This window comes from Urocitellus parryii, chromosome 6 (genome assembly GCF_045843805.1).
Source record: "Urocitellus parryii isolate mUroPar1 chromosome 6, mUroPar1.hap1, whole genome shotgun sequence".
In the NCBI taxonomy this organism is placed as follows: Eukaryota; Metazoa; Chordata; class Mammalia; order Rodentia; family Sciuridae; genus Urocitellus; species Urocitellus parryii.
The window spans coordinates 43,205,802-43,223,011 of NC_135536.1; the positions used below are offsets into that span (position 1 = coordinate 43,205,802).

General features: G+C 32.6%; 1 protein-coding gene across 1 annotated transcript in view; it reads left to right on the forward strand.

Moving 5' to 3' along the window:
• Nucleotides 1–17,210, forward strand: part of Scfd1 (sec1 family domain containing 1) — a 94,240-nt gene that overhangs the window by 64,075 nt on the left and 12,955 nt on the right. The window contains exons 17-20 of the mRNA XM_026414197.2: nucleotides 970–1,049; nucleotides 5,002–5,064; nucleotides 6,892–6,967; nucleotides 16,634–16,687. Of these exons, the coding sequence (XP_026269982.2) occupies nucleotides 970–1,049; nucleotides 5,002–5,064; nucleotides 6,892–6,967; nucleotides 16,634–16,687 (273 nt within the window). The remainder of the gene's footprint in view (nucleotides 1–969; nucleotides 1,050–5,001; nucleotides 5,065–6,891; nucleotides 6,968–16,633; nucleotides 16,688–17,210) is intronic.

Below are 17,210 nucleotides of genomic sequence, written 5' to 3' on the forward strand. Positions count from 1 at the left end.
AAGTTCAAGTCCAGTGTCAGCAACATAGTGAGACCCTGTCTCAAATAAAAAGTATAAAAGGATGAGAGTGTAGCTTTATGGTAGATTGCCCTAGGTTCAATCCCCAATAAAAAAAAAATATATATATATATATATATATATATATATATATATATATATTGTTAAATCATATATAAGTGATTTTAAAACAATAGTTTAATTGGGCGTTAATTTCATTTATTTTTGTTTAAAAATTACATCTTTTCAGAAGTTTCAGTGATGATTAAGAGGCTTAATGCAAATTATGGCAACTGGTATCAGATTAACAGCCCTTTAATACAAAGTAATGAAAACTCCTGGTTTATGGTAAACTTTAAACGCTTCTTCCTTGTAATGTTTTTATAGTGTAGTTCTTCAACTTCCACAGATTCAACTGGACTTACTCATTAGGAAAAAAAAAAAAAGCTCAAGGAAGAGAGAAAAAAAAAAACAGCTATTTAAGAGGTGTAGGACACTCAGACCCCAATCTGGGTGGTAGAGGGGGTGTAATACACTGTTTTTCAGTTAATGAATCTGGACCCCTAGAATATATAAGATGGGAAACCTGAATCAGCAGTTCTTTTCAGTCCATGTTGTTCTCCTGTTACTTCTGGTTCTGAAATATTCTTGGTCAAGCCAAATCATTAATTTAATGCTTGTCCCAAAGAAAGCCAATCTATGTTAGCAATAGAGAAAAAACGTGACTGTTGAATTTACTGAGGGATGATAAAATACTAAACTTTATTGGTGATTTGGGAACCTGTTAAGTTATTTTTATTTTATATGATTTTTGTCTCAGATCCTCACTTGGGTATTCAGTAAAGATGCAACTCCATTCTATTTAGGTACCAATAATTTAAGCTCATGCTTTTGGTATTACTTGATGATTACTCAAATGACAACATTCATGAAAGTATAAATTTTTGTCATACAGTTCTTTTCTTATTTCAGGCTGATTTGGAGCAGTATAAAAAAGCTTTAACAGATGCAGGATGCAACCTTAATCCTTTACAATATATCAAACAGTGGAAGTAAGTTTTATTTTCTTTAATTCCTGTCATTTAAGGTAAGGGCACTGTTAAGGTTTTGGTCACAAGAAAATGGGAATGCTAATAAGGAAATTAAACAGTGCCATTGTTGATTTTTATATCTAGTGGCACAAATATTTCCTTATCTGACCCACCCTATGCACATCTTAAAATTACATAAAACAGTAATGACTTTCTTTTTTAGACAAGCTTTATATTTTCTCCACTGATAAGGTAAAAAAGTCAAAGACTGAAGTGTCTTAAAAACATTAAAAGGTAATTTTAATATCACAGGCAATACAGATTAACATGATGTAAAAATGTAGAAAATATTGTGCCAAAGATGATTAATTGGAAAATTTGTACTGTGTTGCTGTGAATATAAATTGTCACTATTTTTCTGGATGATATAAAAATGCTTTTAAAAAATGGCTTGAACCTAGCACATTCTTCTCTTAATGATTTATCCCAAATAAGTAACTGGAGTTATAAAATCTTAGAAGTAACTAAAATGATGAAATTTTGAAAACCAACTTAAATGTCCAGTGGTAGATTGGTAAGTAAATTGTAGCATTTCCATAAGGTAGAATACAATTGAATCACTAAAAATCATGCTGTAGAAGACTTACTGACATAGGAAATGTTCATGTATTTTTTAAGAAGAAAAAAATTGTGTAACAGTCTTTATTGATTTGTTTGATAAATACTTTTGTTCTTCCATATTCGTGGTTTCTATATCCACCAATTGAAAATATTTTTAAAAAATTTTTTTCTAAACACACATGTTGTAGAGAGCAGTGACAATAGAGCAGTATCTGAAGAATTACTCCAGCAATCTTTACTTATATATGTCTCATTAATCAGATTAAAGACTATGCAAGCATTAGTCTTTGTATTCATGAAAGTTAGTTAACAACATTATGCAGCTTATTCTGCAATTACATTCCACAGTTACATTGTGCAATATTAGGAGCTTTGGGTAGCTCTCAAGAAAGTCCATTGTTTAAAGTTACTGTTGTGTGGACAGGTTCAGGAGCAGTGGAGCTGGCAAAATATTGTAGTTTTCTAGCCAAAGAGTTCTTTTATTCCCAGGAGCTGAGTGCCTGAGATCAAGATCGAGGTTGATAAGACTCTAGCACAGAGCCTCCTCACAGAGGGCATTACCATAGCAGCTAGGCATCCTGCACCTTTGCACAGAAATTTTCCCAGGCATCAAGCATACCACAGCCATGAAGTCATCAGAGACCCCAATCTCAGACACTGTTCTCCCATTCTCTATCACTGCTCTCCACAATATGTACTTTTTTCCTATCATTATTCCTATAACAATACAGTATAACAGTTATTTACATAGAATTCATATTTCGTTAAGTATGCTAAGTAATTTAGAGATGATTTAAAGTATATGGGGATTGTTTGTATAGGTTTTATGCAAATACTGTGCATTTTATTTAAGAGACTTGAGCATTTGCAGATTTTCATATCTTTGAGGATCTGGGAACCAATCCTCTGTGAAGGCTGAAGGATGACTGTATTTTCTAATAGTAAAGCCTAATAAGCAAGGCCCCACTGGCACTGAATTTATCTTAAGGGAATAGTTAACAAGTAAATGAACAGAATGATGCTATGCCATGTTAATCAAATGATGCTATGCCATGTTAATCAAATAAAATGAAATAAAGTTGAATAAGATCTTAATTTATTGAAGGTAAGAGCTAAGTATGTTTAGGAGATCAGGGAAAACCTCTGGATCACATTTGAACACAAACTTAGATGACATTTTTTACAGCACAATCCCTGTTTATCCATTTTTCTGTATTAGTGTGTTAGTATACACATATATACATTTAATTGCATAAGTGAAATGACATACCTCTGAATGTCATAGCAGGTAACTCCTAGTGGTAGATTTTTTTTTCTTTTGACCACTTTATTTTCCAAATTTACTTTAATAAACATTACCTTTGAAATAATTTTTAAATCAGTTTTTAAAACAGTAAGATTGAATTGTGCTTTCTGATCGCCAATTAGGTCCCAAAAAATGTGCATAGCAAGAGAAATGTACCAAATGAACGGTGGTTATTCTGAGTAGTAAGTTTTTGAGTATTATCTATGCTTTCATGTTTTCAAATTTCACTTGACTGTGTTCTTGTAATACACAACAAACCTTTTTTTAAAAAGAAAAACTAAAAACTATTTTTTCCAACTTTTATAATATACAGACATATTTGGCAGTGTGACAGAGTCATTGTTCTTTTTTAATATGTTTTTATTTGTTTTAATTAGTTATACAGGAAAGCAGAATGCACTTTGATATACATAGAAGGGGCATAATTTCTCATTTTTCTGGTTGTACATATTATAGAATCACATCTGTCATGCAGTCGTATATATACATTGTTTGTTTTATATTATGATTTACATGCAATTCCTTAATCAGTATTTAGAGTTATCAGGGGAAAAACAATCTTGGGCATTATTTTACACAGTCATAAAATACATAAACTCTAATTTATAAGATTTTTTCCCATTATAAGAGCCATACCAGTTTATTGAAGAAAATTTGGAAAGTAATGTGTAAAGAAAAAGTAAAAATTTACTTGTAATCTCGATATCCAGAGATTACAGGTAAATGTTATTGTATATCCTTCTGTTTTGTGCATGTATTACATATATTTCTTAAAACTGGAAAATCATTTTTATAAGGTTTTGTTTGTCATTGTTCTTAAGATAGTCTCCAAGGTTAATATTTGATGTTTGCATAATATTCAGTCATACAAATATAATGCTATTTATAAACCCCTCTTAATCATTTACATATAGTTTCTAGTAAAAAAAATACAGATTTTTGTTAAGACAGAAATTCCAATTCACTGCTAGAAACAGTTGATTCATATCCTCCTTTCTGAACAAAACATGTTTTTGTGTCAAGTTTGGGATTTCTGTTGACAGATTTTATCAAGATTGAGATTGAATATTGTCTGCATATCAACTACCACATCTTAGTGATTCCCATTCTTTTTTACTTTTATAAAAATTTTCTTAGGTCTCTTCCCACACACACACACACTTTATTTTTATTTACAAAGCAATTGAAATAATTAAGAATCGTGAAAGAATAGTTATTGACATTAAATGTTTATAGTAATACAATGCTAATTTTGATTTTTAAATCATGTACTTTATGTATGCATATGTCCAAAGATTAGAAAAACATACACCAACATCCTAATATTTGGTTACCTCAAAGTTGTGGAATTCTTCTGCAAGCATTCTGTATTTTCTGGATTCTGTACAGAATGAGAGAAGAGACTCAGAGGAAAAATTTTTAAAACACACATAAGTGCTGTGTTTTCCCCCAACCCTTAATAATAATGTTATAGTATAGTTAAAGACACTCTAGATACTTCAAAATAGTTAAAAATAATGCAATTAAATATAAAATTGTATGGTACAAAATACAGCTACAGGAAAAATATCATTGGATAGTAGAAATTGAAAAAGTAATGATAAAGTGGTTTTGAACAGAGTCTTAAAAGGAAATGGGCACTTTCCACTGCAGAAGGTAGTGAGTTTTACTCTCCAAAGGTCACAGTGAGCAAAGGCATGTATTTGGGAACAAGAGAATACAGTATATGGAAACAATAAGGAGACTAAAGTTAATCAATACATGATTGTTGTCTTAAGTTAGTAGGTGTCTGCCTCAGTTCTTGTCCTTGATCAGATGGGAGTGGATAAAGAAAGAAAAATTGTGAAGATTAAAATGCATTTGTGTTTTTAAAGAATATCAGTGTTTCTGTACTAAGTGAATATAGCTATGTTGGTTTAAAAAAATATTCCTCTTTTTCAGAAAATGCATAATAGAAGTTAGAGTTGGTCAATAGATATTTTAATACCATAATACTGAATAGGAATTTTAATAGTCACATCTAAATATAACTTTCTTATATCTTAGGGCTTTTGCCAAGATGGCCTCAGCTCCTGCCAGCTATGGAAACACTACCACTAAACCAATGGGGTAAGTATTTTTAATAATGCTGATTGAATCCTTGTCCTCCAGGCTTTAATTAGACTTTCATGCCTTAAAAACATAATACCTGACACTTTGAAGAATGTTTTTGTTATGATGCAGGATAAATATCACCATGCCTTTGGCTTCCTTAGATGGTTTAAATTTTTTTTAAATGTAATGCAGTATCTTTTACATGATATGAACTTCATGTGCTTCTTTGTTCTTAAAACATTACCTTTTTCATTTTCAGAAAATATGTGAAGGTTAAAACTATTTTTATATCAATGTTGATAATTAACATAGACTTGAAGCTAGTCACTCAGACCTAGGTGTAAGACAGATCCAGGCATGGTGCTGAATGATAGCTAGGAAGTACCCAGGACTGTGGATGACTTCTTACTCCAAAGACTCATATAAAGTTTATGTAATTTTCAAAAATGATGAACAAAGATAATTCTTACTGTTCTCTTCAATACCATGCAAGTTTCAAATTCCTAACTTATTTTTTAGAGCTAGAATAAATAAAAGTATGAAGTTCAAAGGAAAATTGGCTCATCCTAGCTCCATACAAGTTTTAATGAAACATTTTCCAGAAACGATAGAACTCTGCCTAAGGCCTGCCCTTTGTAAGTCCTGGGCAAAATGAATCCAGCTGCAGAGGGTGCTGTGCAGTTTATATGCCCTTCAGAGTTGCCTGTGTGTATTCCAACAAAGATTACTTTCTCTTATTTCTGTTAATTAAGGATATCCATCCTGTCCATCTCTTCTTTTCAGCAGGGGGTAAGGATAAAACAGGGAAAAGGAAAATAATTTTGGAAAATAATTCACATGTATTTAATAAAAGAGATTTTCCAGTTTCATGTCTTAAAATTTTAAGAAATATTTAAATAAAGCTTATTAGATTTCTTATGTATTTTTAGTTGGGGATTTTAATAAAAAGTGTTATAAGAAAAGCAATTTGCAGGCTATCCCTAGTCCTCTAATATCATAAATGTATCAGAATTACTCTTCTGTGCCATGTGAGAGATCCATGTGAGAGACTGAACCATAAATTTAAACCCAGTGTGACAAGTCATTTGTTGGCATTCTTTTTGTTGTTCAAAGTTCAGACAAGAGCTGGGAGTGGTAGCACACACCTGTAATACCCTCAACTTGGGAGGATGAGGAAGGAGGATTGCAAGTTCAAAGCCAGCATCAACAACTTAGTGAGGCCCTAAGCAACTTAGGCACTCTCAAAATCAGTAGTTAAGTGCCCTGGGTTTAATCGCTGGTACAAAAAAAAAAAAAAAAAAAAAAAGTTCTGACAATAAGCATTCTTCAGAATTGAGACAGAATTCATGAAGTGGGTTATACCCCACATTTTTATTATAGACTTTATATAGAGAGAGGACATAGTATACTGTTCAGGACTGGATCCTTTCTACTGCTGTGAACACAGTAGAAAGAGACAGTAACATTTGACCTTTTCATTAGTACTTAGTAAGCATATGTATTTTCAACATGTGTGTTTGAGCTCCTAAAGCAAGTTGTCTGGATTACTATCTTTAATTACTTCAAATTATACTTTGCCTAAAAACTGTACCTAAGATTAATATTTATTTGAGAAAAAATTTTTTAAAATAATTACTGACTAATCTCATCATCTTATGGCTAAATAAAATTGCAGCAGTGATACCCATGGAAGCAGAAATTCTCAGGGTCTTTCTATTTAGTGAAAACAATGGTAATAGTTACAGTGAGCATCAGCATGCAGTGGGTAAGCGAGCAGATATTATATCTGTAACAAATTGGAGAAGCTTTACTTACTGAAGTCCTTCTCTTGCTTCTACTTAGTCTCTTATCACGAGTCATGAATACAGGATCTCAGTTTGTGATGGAAGGAGTGAAGAACTTGGTCTTGAAACAGCAAGTAAGTGCTCCTGTTCAAAAGCATACTAGTAACTTTTTAACATAAATGTTGACAGGTTGACTACTGAGAACAAATGAGGAATAAAATAAGGTCAGGAAGTCCTTAATTGGTATATATAAGAATATGAGAATTCTGAAATCTTAATACTTTTTAAAGATTGGCTCATTTGAACTTTACTCATATTTAATTTTTCTTTGTCATCGGGTTTATGAAAATACATTATTTGAAAAAATGAATTGCCACATAATATTTTATTTTAATTTTTCATAAAGTGGGTTTCTAGTTTAAAAGTAAATTCTTTATTCAAATTCTTTATTTGAATAAGTAATGTTCTATTACAAAAAACCATGGAACATTAGTAAAAAATAGTGAAAATCCTAATTTGCTTCATTTAATTACAAGGCTGATTAATTTCCAAATTTCTCCTTTAAATAATTAAAAACATGTTATTTGGGGAATACTTTTTAACCTCATTATCTCAGGAATTCTAATTAATACCTCCCATTCTACTTCTTCTCTTGCAAGGAACTACTACTAAATATTTTTTTTTAATATTAAAAAAATATTTTTTTTAAAAGTGTTTTTTTTTTAAAACTGGTGCACAGTACTGCCAAGTCCCCTAATGATACCTGCAAGAAACGTTTAAATTGCCCTATTTTAATGTGCTAACACAATATTTGTTTTATTTTAGAGTTCATAAAATATAAAACAATTTGTTTTTAAGACTTCAAATCCCTTTGCTTTTCTTAACATTGCAGATGACTTCTGCTTTGACAGAGGCAAATTCTCACTTTGAAATGATCTGTGATTACCCCTATCAATGTAACATATCTGGTACTACCATCAGTAGAGCCATGGTATTAAAAAAGAATAAGATCAGCATAAGACAAAATATGTATTGACTAGGGGTGTGTGTGAGTCATTTTATTCTGCAAAGTGAACTTAAAAGTCATACTGTAGCTGCGCACATTGATGTACACTTGTAATCCCAGCAGCTCGGTAGACTAAAGCAAGAGGATCACAGGTTCAAAGCCAGCTTCAGCAACTTAGCAAGACCCTATCTCGAAAATATAAAAACGGGCAGGGGATGTAACTCCATGGATAAGCACCTCCCCCCACCAGAAAAAAAAAAAAAGTCATATTATAGCTGGGTGTAGGTGGCACACCCCTGTGATCCCAGCAGTTTGAGAGGCTGAGGCAAGAAGATCTCAAGTTCAAAGCCAGCCTGTCTCAAAATAAAAAAAGGACTGGAGATGTAGCTCAGTGATATGAACTCCTGGGTTAATCCCCAGTAACAAAAAGAAAAAAGAAAAGTCATATTACAAAACAGCAAATCCAAATGATCATTTTTGTTGGTTTTTGTTTTGTTTTAGTATCAGAGACTGCACATAACCACAAAGCCACATCCCCAGTTCTTTTTATTTTTTATTATGAGATAAGGTCTCGCCAAGTAGCTCAGAGCCTTGCTAAGTTGCTTAAGCTGGTCTTGAACTTATACTATTCCTGCCTCAGTTTACTAGCTGCTGGGATTACAGGTGTATACCACTGCATTTGGCTTTTTGTTGGTTTTTAAAAGAAAAATAGAGAGTACAGAAGGATATATACCAAAGCTTTAAATGTTAGTTTTTTTTTTCTGGGTGAGTATTCACCTCATATTACTTATACCTACCTGATAAATTCTTAGAATTGAATTATGAAATATAAGGGTGTGGACATTTCTAATTGTTCTTAATGAATATTATGAATTTATCCTCCAGTAAAAAGCTTCTTGTTCTAGAAATATTTATTTTAAACTCACAGAAATCTATTTTAAAAGTTGCAACGTCATGGGGCTGGGGTTGTGGCCCAATGGTAGAGTGCTCGCCTAGTGCATGTGAGGCGCTGGGCTCGATCCTCAGCACCACATTAAATAAATAAATAAATAAATAAATAAGTATTGTGTCCAACTACAGCTAAAAAATATTAAAAAAAAAAAAGAAAAGTTACGACATCCTAATACTTAAAAAGGCAATGGGGGCTCTGAGGCAATTTGGGAACTAAGAGGTAAGAAGTGTCAAAAGAAGAGCCCACCTGTAATCCCAGCAGCTCGAGAGGCTGAGATAGGAGGATCGGGAGTTTGAAGCCAGCCTCAGCAATAGCAAGGCACTAAACAACTCAGTGAGACCCTGTCTTAAATAAAATACGAAATAGGGCCAGGATGTGACTCAGTGGTTGAGTGGCCCTGAGTTCAATTCCTGGTACCCACCCCCAAAGAAAAAAAAGAAGAAGAGATTGCTAAGAGATTGGTTCCATCAGTTTCACAGTTGGAGCATTATGAATAATTTATGCCCCTTAAAATTATATTGTTTTGAAGGTCGGGCATGGTGGCACATGCCTATAATCCCAGCAGCTCAGGTGGTTGACACAGGAGGATCTTGAGTTCAAAGCCAGCCTCAGCAATTTAGCAAGGCACTAAGCAACTCAGTGAGACCCTGTCTCTAATAAAATACAAAATAGGGTTAGGGACGTGACTCAGTGGTCAAGTACCCCTGAGTTTAATCCCTGATACCCACCCCCCCAAAAAAAAAAAAATAGACAAAAACAGTAGGATTATCTGTGTTCAGTTTTCTAGGTTACTTATAAGAGTTTTTTATGTTTTGTTTTCTGAGCAGCATAAGTTTTATGCATCACAAGTATCAACTATCACATAAAACCAGTTAAATGATATTCACAGATTCAAAATATATTTGTGATGTGATGAAATTATGCACAAAGTTGCATAATTTAGAAGTTTTCCATTCTACTTTCTTTGACTTGTTTGCCAAAATAATCCTCCTCCTAAACATGAATTACCAACAAATAGATTACAAATAATGGGAATCCACAGTTTAAAAAGACTTAAAAACTGTATCTAGGGGCTGGCTATAGCTCAGTGGTAGAGCACTTGCCTGGCGCTTGTGGGGCACTGAGTTCCATGCTCAGCACCACATAAAGATAAATAAAGGTATTTTGTTCATCTTCAACTAAAATATATACATATGTATATTTTTAAAAACTATATCTAATTGGAATATATGACTCTTAGTTAAGATTATGATTTAAATAAGAAAACTATAAAAAATTATTTTATGCCAAAGGAAATTTTAATACTGACTGGATATTGAGCTGTGTACAGATATCAGAACATCACATTGTACATTTTTAGTACATACAGTTTTTTGTTAATCTTACCTCAGAAAAGCTGAGGAGAAAAAAAATATTGTTAATTATTTTTAGGTGTGTTTAATAGTCTTATGGGTCTTTTTTTAAGTGTTTATATTTTAGAGATGTATACTGAAATATTTACAGTTTAATGATAATTTTATGCTGGGAACTTTTTTAATACCCTAGGGGAATAAGGAGTAGGTTAAAGTACAGACAGATAAGATTTACAGATCACTGTTGAAGTTGAGTAATGAAGGATAGATGTGTTGGATCTATGTAATTGTGTTTTCTTCATTTTTTTTCTTTTTATTCTAATTATACATGACAGTAGAATGCATTTGGACACATTGTACACAAATGGAGTATAATTTCTCACTCTTAATGTAATCATATGCGCACATAGGGTAATAAGGCCCAATTCATTCTACTATCCTCCTTCCCTTATACCTGCTCCCCTCCCTTTACTCCCCTCTATTCTTTACTACCTCTATTCTTCCCTAGCTCCCCACCCCCTTATTGTGAATTAGCATCCACATATCCCAGAAAACATTCATTCTTTTGTTCTTTGGAACTGGTTTACTTCACTTAGAATGAAATTCTCCATCTCCATCCATTTACCGGCGAATGCAATAATTTTATTCTTTAAGGCTGAATAATATTCCATTGTGTATATATACCACATTTTCTTTATCCATTCATCTGTTGAAAGGCACCTGTGTTCCGTAGTTTATAGCTATTGTGAGTAGGCTGCTTCATTGTTGTAAGCTGATTTTAAGTCCTTTGGGTATAAACTGAGGAGTGGGATAACTGGGTCAAATGGTGGTCCCATTCCAAGCTTTCTGAGGAATCTCCATAATGTTTTCCATAATGGTTGCACCAATTTGCAATCCCACCAGCAATGTCTGAGTGTACCTTTTTTGCCCACATTCTCATCAAAATTTATTGTTAAGAATATAAGCAACAATAACTGCCATTCTGACTGAAGTGAGATGAAATCTTTGAGTAGTTTTGATTTGTATTTCTCTAATTGCTAAAAATATGAGACACTTCACGAATTTGCGTATCATTTGTTTTCTTCATTTTTATTGCCATTACATGCTATGATTTTTGAGGGGAAACCACCTTACATGTTTTATGGTTTCCTCATCTCTAATGTAAGAGTATTGGGTTTGCTCTGTAGATTCCCTTCTGTTTTATAATTTACAGTTTTTGAAAAGAAATGATCAATCTTATTCCCTCTCCTACTATCTTCACTGGCAACTTTCCACCCTTCTAGCACTGATATATATGCCTCATTCCCAAAGTGTTCCCAGTGTCTTCGCATCCCATCTTATTCTGTACTAATCAAAGCCTTCCAGATAAGCATCCTTCCTAAGGAAGTGCCTTTTCATTCTCCAGAGCTCTGATATGCAGGACAGCAGCAACCCTTGTCCCAGCCCTGCTTTCAGCTCCATATCAAAGTATCATTCCAAGCCTAGGGACTCGAGGAAAAAGTTAGAAGTAGTCACCACAGAGCAGATGGCAATATAGGCCAAGAGGTGGCTAATTCTAGAACTCAAAGGGGAAAAAAATTCTCTGTTTTGGTTATAGAGCTGACACTTGTTAAATTGGTTTTTAGAATTTTTTGCATATTTTGTTTTGTTTTTTAAGCAATAACCCCAGCAGAGATGAAGTTAGCATTATTTTTATCTAAACTTTTCTAATGACTAAAACTACAAAACAGTATTAAAGTAAGAAGTCAGGGTTTTTAGACACAAATTTCCTACCATATTTTTTTCTATACATAAATTTCTAGTTCATGTATTTGAAATTTGAGTATTTTAGAAAAACTGATCCTTAATTTAGGGTTTTTGTGTGTGTAGGACTCTTTTTTTCTCAAATCTGTATCTGTAATGGCTTTCTACTAATTATTAGAAATTTAATGGTAGTTGATCCTTTTAGTGTTACTAACCTACAATAATGCTTCCAGTTTTATTTCTAAATAGCGATTTCCAAAAAAAAAAGAAAAATATGCTTGGGAATTTTTTAAACAATTAATATGTTTTTCATTTTATTAAATTTCATTTATATATCTTACTGAGGTACACAATTATTTTGTTTCTTAAAACAAAATAATAGTCTCTGCTAAGCAAAAAGAGATATACTGTTTTGTTCTGATGCTTTCTCTCTTCTATTACTTAAGATGCTACAACCCAGTTTTTCCGTCAATAAAAGTCAATTAACTTGTATGTAAATTATTCTCAATCTGTAATTTATTTTAAAAATTATTAACCCAAGCCTTCATTTAGGCAAAGAAAACAGCTGAATAGAGTGCCAGTTGGTGACAAATCTTAAAAGCTGTTTTCTTTTTTTTTTTTTTTTTTTTTTTTTTTTTTTTTTTTTTATTGGTCGTTCATAACATTACATAGTTCTTAATACATCATATTACACGGTTTGATTCAAGTGGATTATGAACTCCCCCTTTTACCCCGTATACAAATTGCTGTATCACATCAGTTACCCTTCCATTGATTGACATATTGCCTTTCTAGTGTCTGATGTATTCTGCTGTCTGTCCTATTCTCTACTATCCCCCCTCCCCTCCCCTTCCCTCCCCTCCCCCCTCCCCTTTTCTCTCTCTACCCCTTTTACTGTAAATCATTTCTTCCATTTGTATGTTTTCTAATGTACTCTTCCTTATCCCTTTAAAGACATTATGTGTGTGGGCTGGGGATGTGGCTCAAGCAGTAGCGTGCTCGCCTGGCATGCGAGGGGCGCTGGGTTCGATCCTCAACACCACATAAAAATAAAATAAAGATGTTGTGTCCACCGAAAACTAAAAAATGAATATTTTTTTTCAAAAAAAGACATTATGTGTTTCCTTTATCATTCTCTTCAACTGGAGTTGCCCTTAATCTCTGGCAGTCTGTGAATATTACATGGTACAGCAGTTATAGTTGATTGATTTAGTGTCTGATCATAAAGGCCAGGAGAAAATATAAGAAAGATTTGTCCCTGGGCTTTTGAATTTTTGAACAATTTTTCTAGATAGAAATTTTTCTCAAGTTATTTAATGTATTTATTGACAGACTTGTTATAAGAGATAGCAGAACTATAAAGCACAAAGTAAAATGTACTTGCATCCTTTAGGGAATTTTTATACTAAATGACGATTTATCATGAAATATTGGTTAAGTGTCCAAATTTCCAATTATTTTCAAAAGTATAAAATATGACTCATGATTTATCATATGTGAAATCTTTTGATTTTTTTCTCCATTGCATAGCTGTAATAGTGCAATTCAAAATGCTAAACAGAATTCAGCCTAAATAGATAAATGGGTTAAAAAAAAAAAAACTCAATTTTACTAAAGTCTTACCAAATAATTTGTAATGTTCCCTTGCTCCAGAATGTATTATTTCTTCCTCTGCTGTTGCCAAGTGCTTCATCATCTTTTGTTCTTATTACTTGGAACAAATATTTAACTATAGTTTTCTCCATCCCTAGAGAAATTTATGGTTTAGGCCTATTGATAAATGAACAAACTCAATTTTTTTGAAACAAAAAAGGTAAAATTTTGAAGCCACCTTTTTAAGTTTATTCTAAAGATTATTCAGGAAATACATTCAGTTTGAACATATGGTTCTCTTTTATATTTAATAGTTCCTGGCCAACACAAATTTCAGAAAATGATGAAATAGCTTTAATTTAATTTCACTTGTGTGAGGCCATCTTAAAAGATTTTTACTTCATAATCTAGTAAAAGGGGAAAAATGTTTTGTTTTTTCTGGGGAAAATAGCATTTTCCTTAGTGCTAGTCCACTTTAGTGACAATATGTTTTATGACCTAAGAAAATTTAAATCCTTGTTTTAAATCCTTAGTTACATTTTTTTGAACAATCAGATTTAATGTTGCTTTTGTTGCGTGAAGTTTCAAATAGAAAATTATTCTGTACAGTTCACAAAGGAAATACCAGTTCAAAATGGGCAGAATATCAGCCCAGTAGAAATGCACTTTGAATAGACAGTATAGTCATTTAATAAATTTTCTGTACTCAGTGTTCTTATGTTCAAATTAATCAAACTTGTTGGATAGAAATGTAACAATAGTATATCTCATCCCAAATCCTATAAGCATGTTAAAAGAACAGACTTCTGCCAACACCAGTGTTGGTGTTGTACATTTCATGTTCAGAGTCAAATTTGTTCTATAAAAAAGATAATGCAGTATGATATTGAAAAATTGGAATTTATCTTAGGCAAAATAAAAATGGTCAATAAAATTGTGTATGTATTCATATCCCCATTTTTCAAAGTATACAAACGTCTTTTTATTAGAAATGAAAGAAATCTGTTAGATCAATTAATTTTGTGCATTTTTACAAACTTTTTAAAAGTTACTGAATTTCTAAAGAAAACTTTTTTTTTGTTCCTTTTAGTTAAACATGACAGTAGAATGTATTTGACATACATGGAGTATAACTTCCCATTTTTGTGGTTGGACATTATGTAGAGTTACACTGGTCATGTATTCATATATGAATATAAGAAAGTTATGTCCAATTCATTCTACTATCTTTCCTATTCCTATCTCCCCTCCCTTCCCTTCATTCCCATTTTTCTAATCCAGTGAACTAATATTTCTCGCCACCCCCACCCTCACTCCAGCTTATTGTAAGTTAGCATCCACATATTAGAGAGAATATTTGGTCTTCGGTTTTTGGGAATTGGCTTATTCCAATTAACATCATGATAGTCTTCAGTTTCATCCATTTACCAGCAAATGCCATAATTTCATTCTTCTTTAAGGCTGAGTAATAGTCCCTTGTGTATATACACCACATTTTCTTTATCTCTTCATCTGTTAAAGCCCACCTAGGCTGGTTCCATAGCTTAGGTATTGCAGATTGAGCTGCCATAAATATTGATTTGGCTTTGTCACTATAGTATGCTGATTTTAAGTCCTTTGGGTATATGCCAAAAAATGGTGTAACTGGGTCAAATGGTAGTTCTATTCCAAGTTTTCTGAGGAATCTACATACTGCTTTCCAGAGTGGTTACACCAATTTGCAGTCCCACCAGCAATGTATGAGTGTACCTTTTCCCCCACATCCTCACCAACATTTATTGTTACTTTTATTCTTGATCATTGCCATTCTGATTGTCTGAAGTGCAGTTGGCAAAGATTTTCTCCCATTCTGTAGGTTTTCTCTTCACACTCTTGGTTATTTCTTTGTTATGAAGAAGCTTTTTAGTGTGATACCATCCCATTCTTTTTTTTTTTTTTTCTTTTTGAATTGAATTCAGGGGCACTTGTCCACTGAGCCACATCCCCAGCCCTATTTTGTATTGTATTTAGAGACAGAGTCTCACTGAGTTACATAGTGCCTCAGTGTTGCTGAGGCTGGCTTTGACAGCAATCCTCCTGCCTCAGCCTCCCAAACCCCTGGGATCACAGACATGCGCCACCGTGCCCAGCTGTTGGTAGGAATTTGATGGCATCTTCATTGCTTGAAATTTATCTGTTTAAATTTTCTATATCTTCCTGATTCAGTTTGGGTAGGTCATATGTCTCTAGAAATTTGTTGATGTCTTCAGGATTTTCTATTTTATTAGAGTACAATTTTTTAATTTAATTGATTTGATCTCTGATTTTAATTATTTCCTGTATTCTGCTTTTGGTGTTGGTTTATTCTTCTTTTCCTAGGGCTTTGAGATGAAATGTTAGGTTATTTATTTGGTGACTTTTTATCCTTTTAATGAATGAGCTCAATGCAATGAACTTTCCTCTTAGAACTACCTTCATGATGTTCCAGAGATTTTGATATGTTGTATCACTATTCTGTTTACCTCTGAGTATTTTTTTATTTCATCCCTGACTTTTTGCTATCCACTGGTCATTCAATAACATATTATTTGGTCTCCAGGCATTAGAGTAGCTTCTATGTTTTATTTTATCATTGACTTCTAATTTCATTCCATTATGATCTGGTAGAATGCAAGGCATTCCCTCAAAAAATTGGAAGAAGACAGGGATGCCTCTTTGCACATAGTCCTGGAAACTAGCCAGAGCAATTAGAAGAAAAAAAATTAAAGAGAAAAAAATAGGAAAAGAACTCAAACTATCCCTAAAGAAAACTCTTAACTGACAAAAGGAAAAGTTAAAAAAATATAACAGTGATATTCTTGATCAGAACAAAAGATTGCAGTTACTAATATTGAGAAGCAAATATTCAACAAAGTAAAAAGCCCAAACATATTGTCTACTAAAACCTGAATACGCCTACATATTAAAAGAAGCTGTTCATTGAGAATGATATTTTTCTGTGGACACTTAAGTGCCAAGGATATTTACATCTGACATCATTAACTCTTGCAGTATACTTAATCTTAGAATGTGTTTAATTATGATTAATCCTTAACTATAAAATTACTAGGTTGTCTTGTTAGTAGAAAGGAACTTTGGTTTATTATTGTTAATAAAATACTAATCTCTTTCACAGAATCTTCCTGTTACTCGTATTTTAGACAATCTCATGGAGATGAAATCAAACCCTGTGAGTAGCATGTTACATTGAACTTGTAAGTTCTTGAATGTATCAAACTGGCTAATGGGAAAGGTAATGAGACAGATTGAATTTCTTGTGTTTTTAATCATAGCAGAATAATCAAAGAAAGAAAAGAGTTCATGTTCTAAAAGAGCCCTGTTTAGCCATTATCACAGATACTGGGAATTGATTTTCTCCACTGCTACAAACATTCTGGTCAACTTCCATCCAAATTAAGTGTATATTATGTTCTGTATGTATAATTGCATGTAAATTTTATCTTAAGGAGCAAGTTTCTATAAATGAAAAAGGACTAGTTGGTATAGTGTAAAGAGGATTAGACCAATTTAAGTTTAAGAAAATTAAATTAGGAGAGAAATGCATAGTAAAAATTTTAAGTGCCTATGTTCAAATGGCACTGAAGTCTTTGGGACTGAAGAAGCAAATTGAGGGAGAGAAATCATTGGTAAATATTATCACATTTACTTGAATAGTTTTCAAGCTGTCTGTTTACAATTCAAAAAAGAAATAC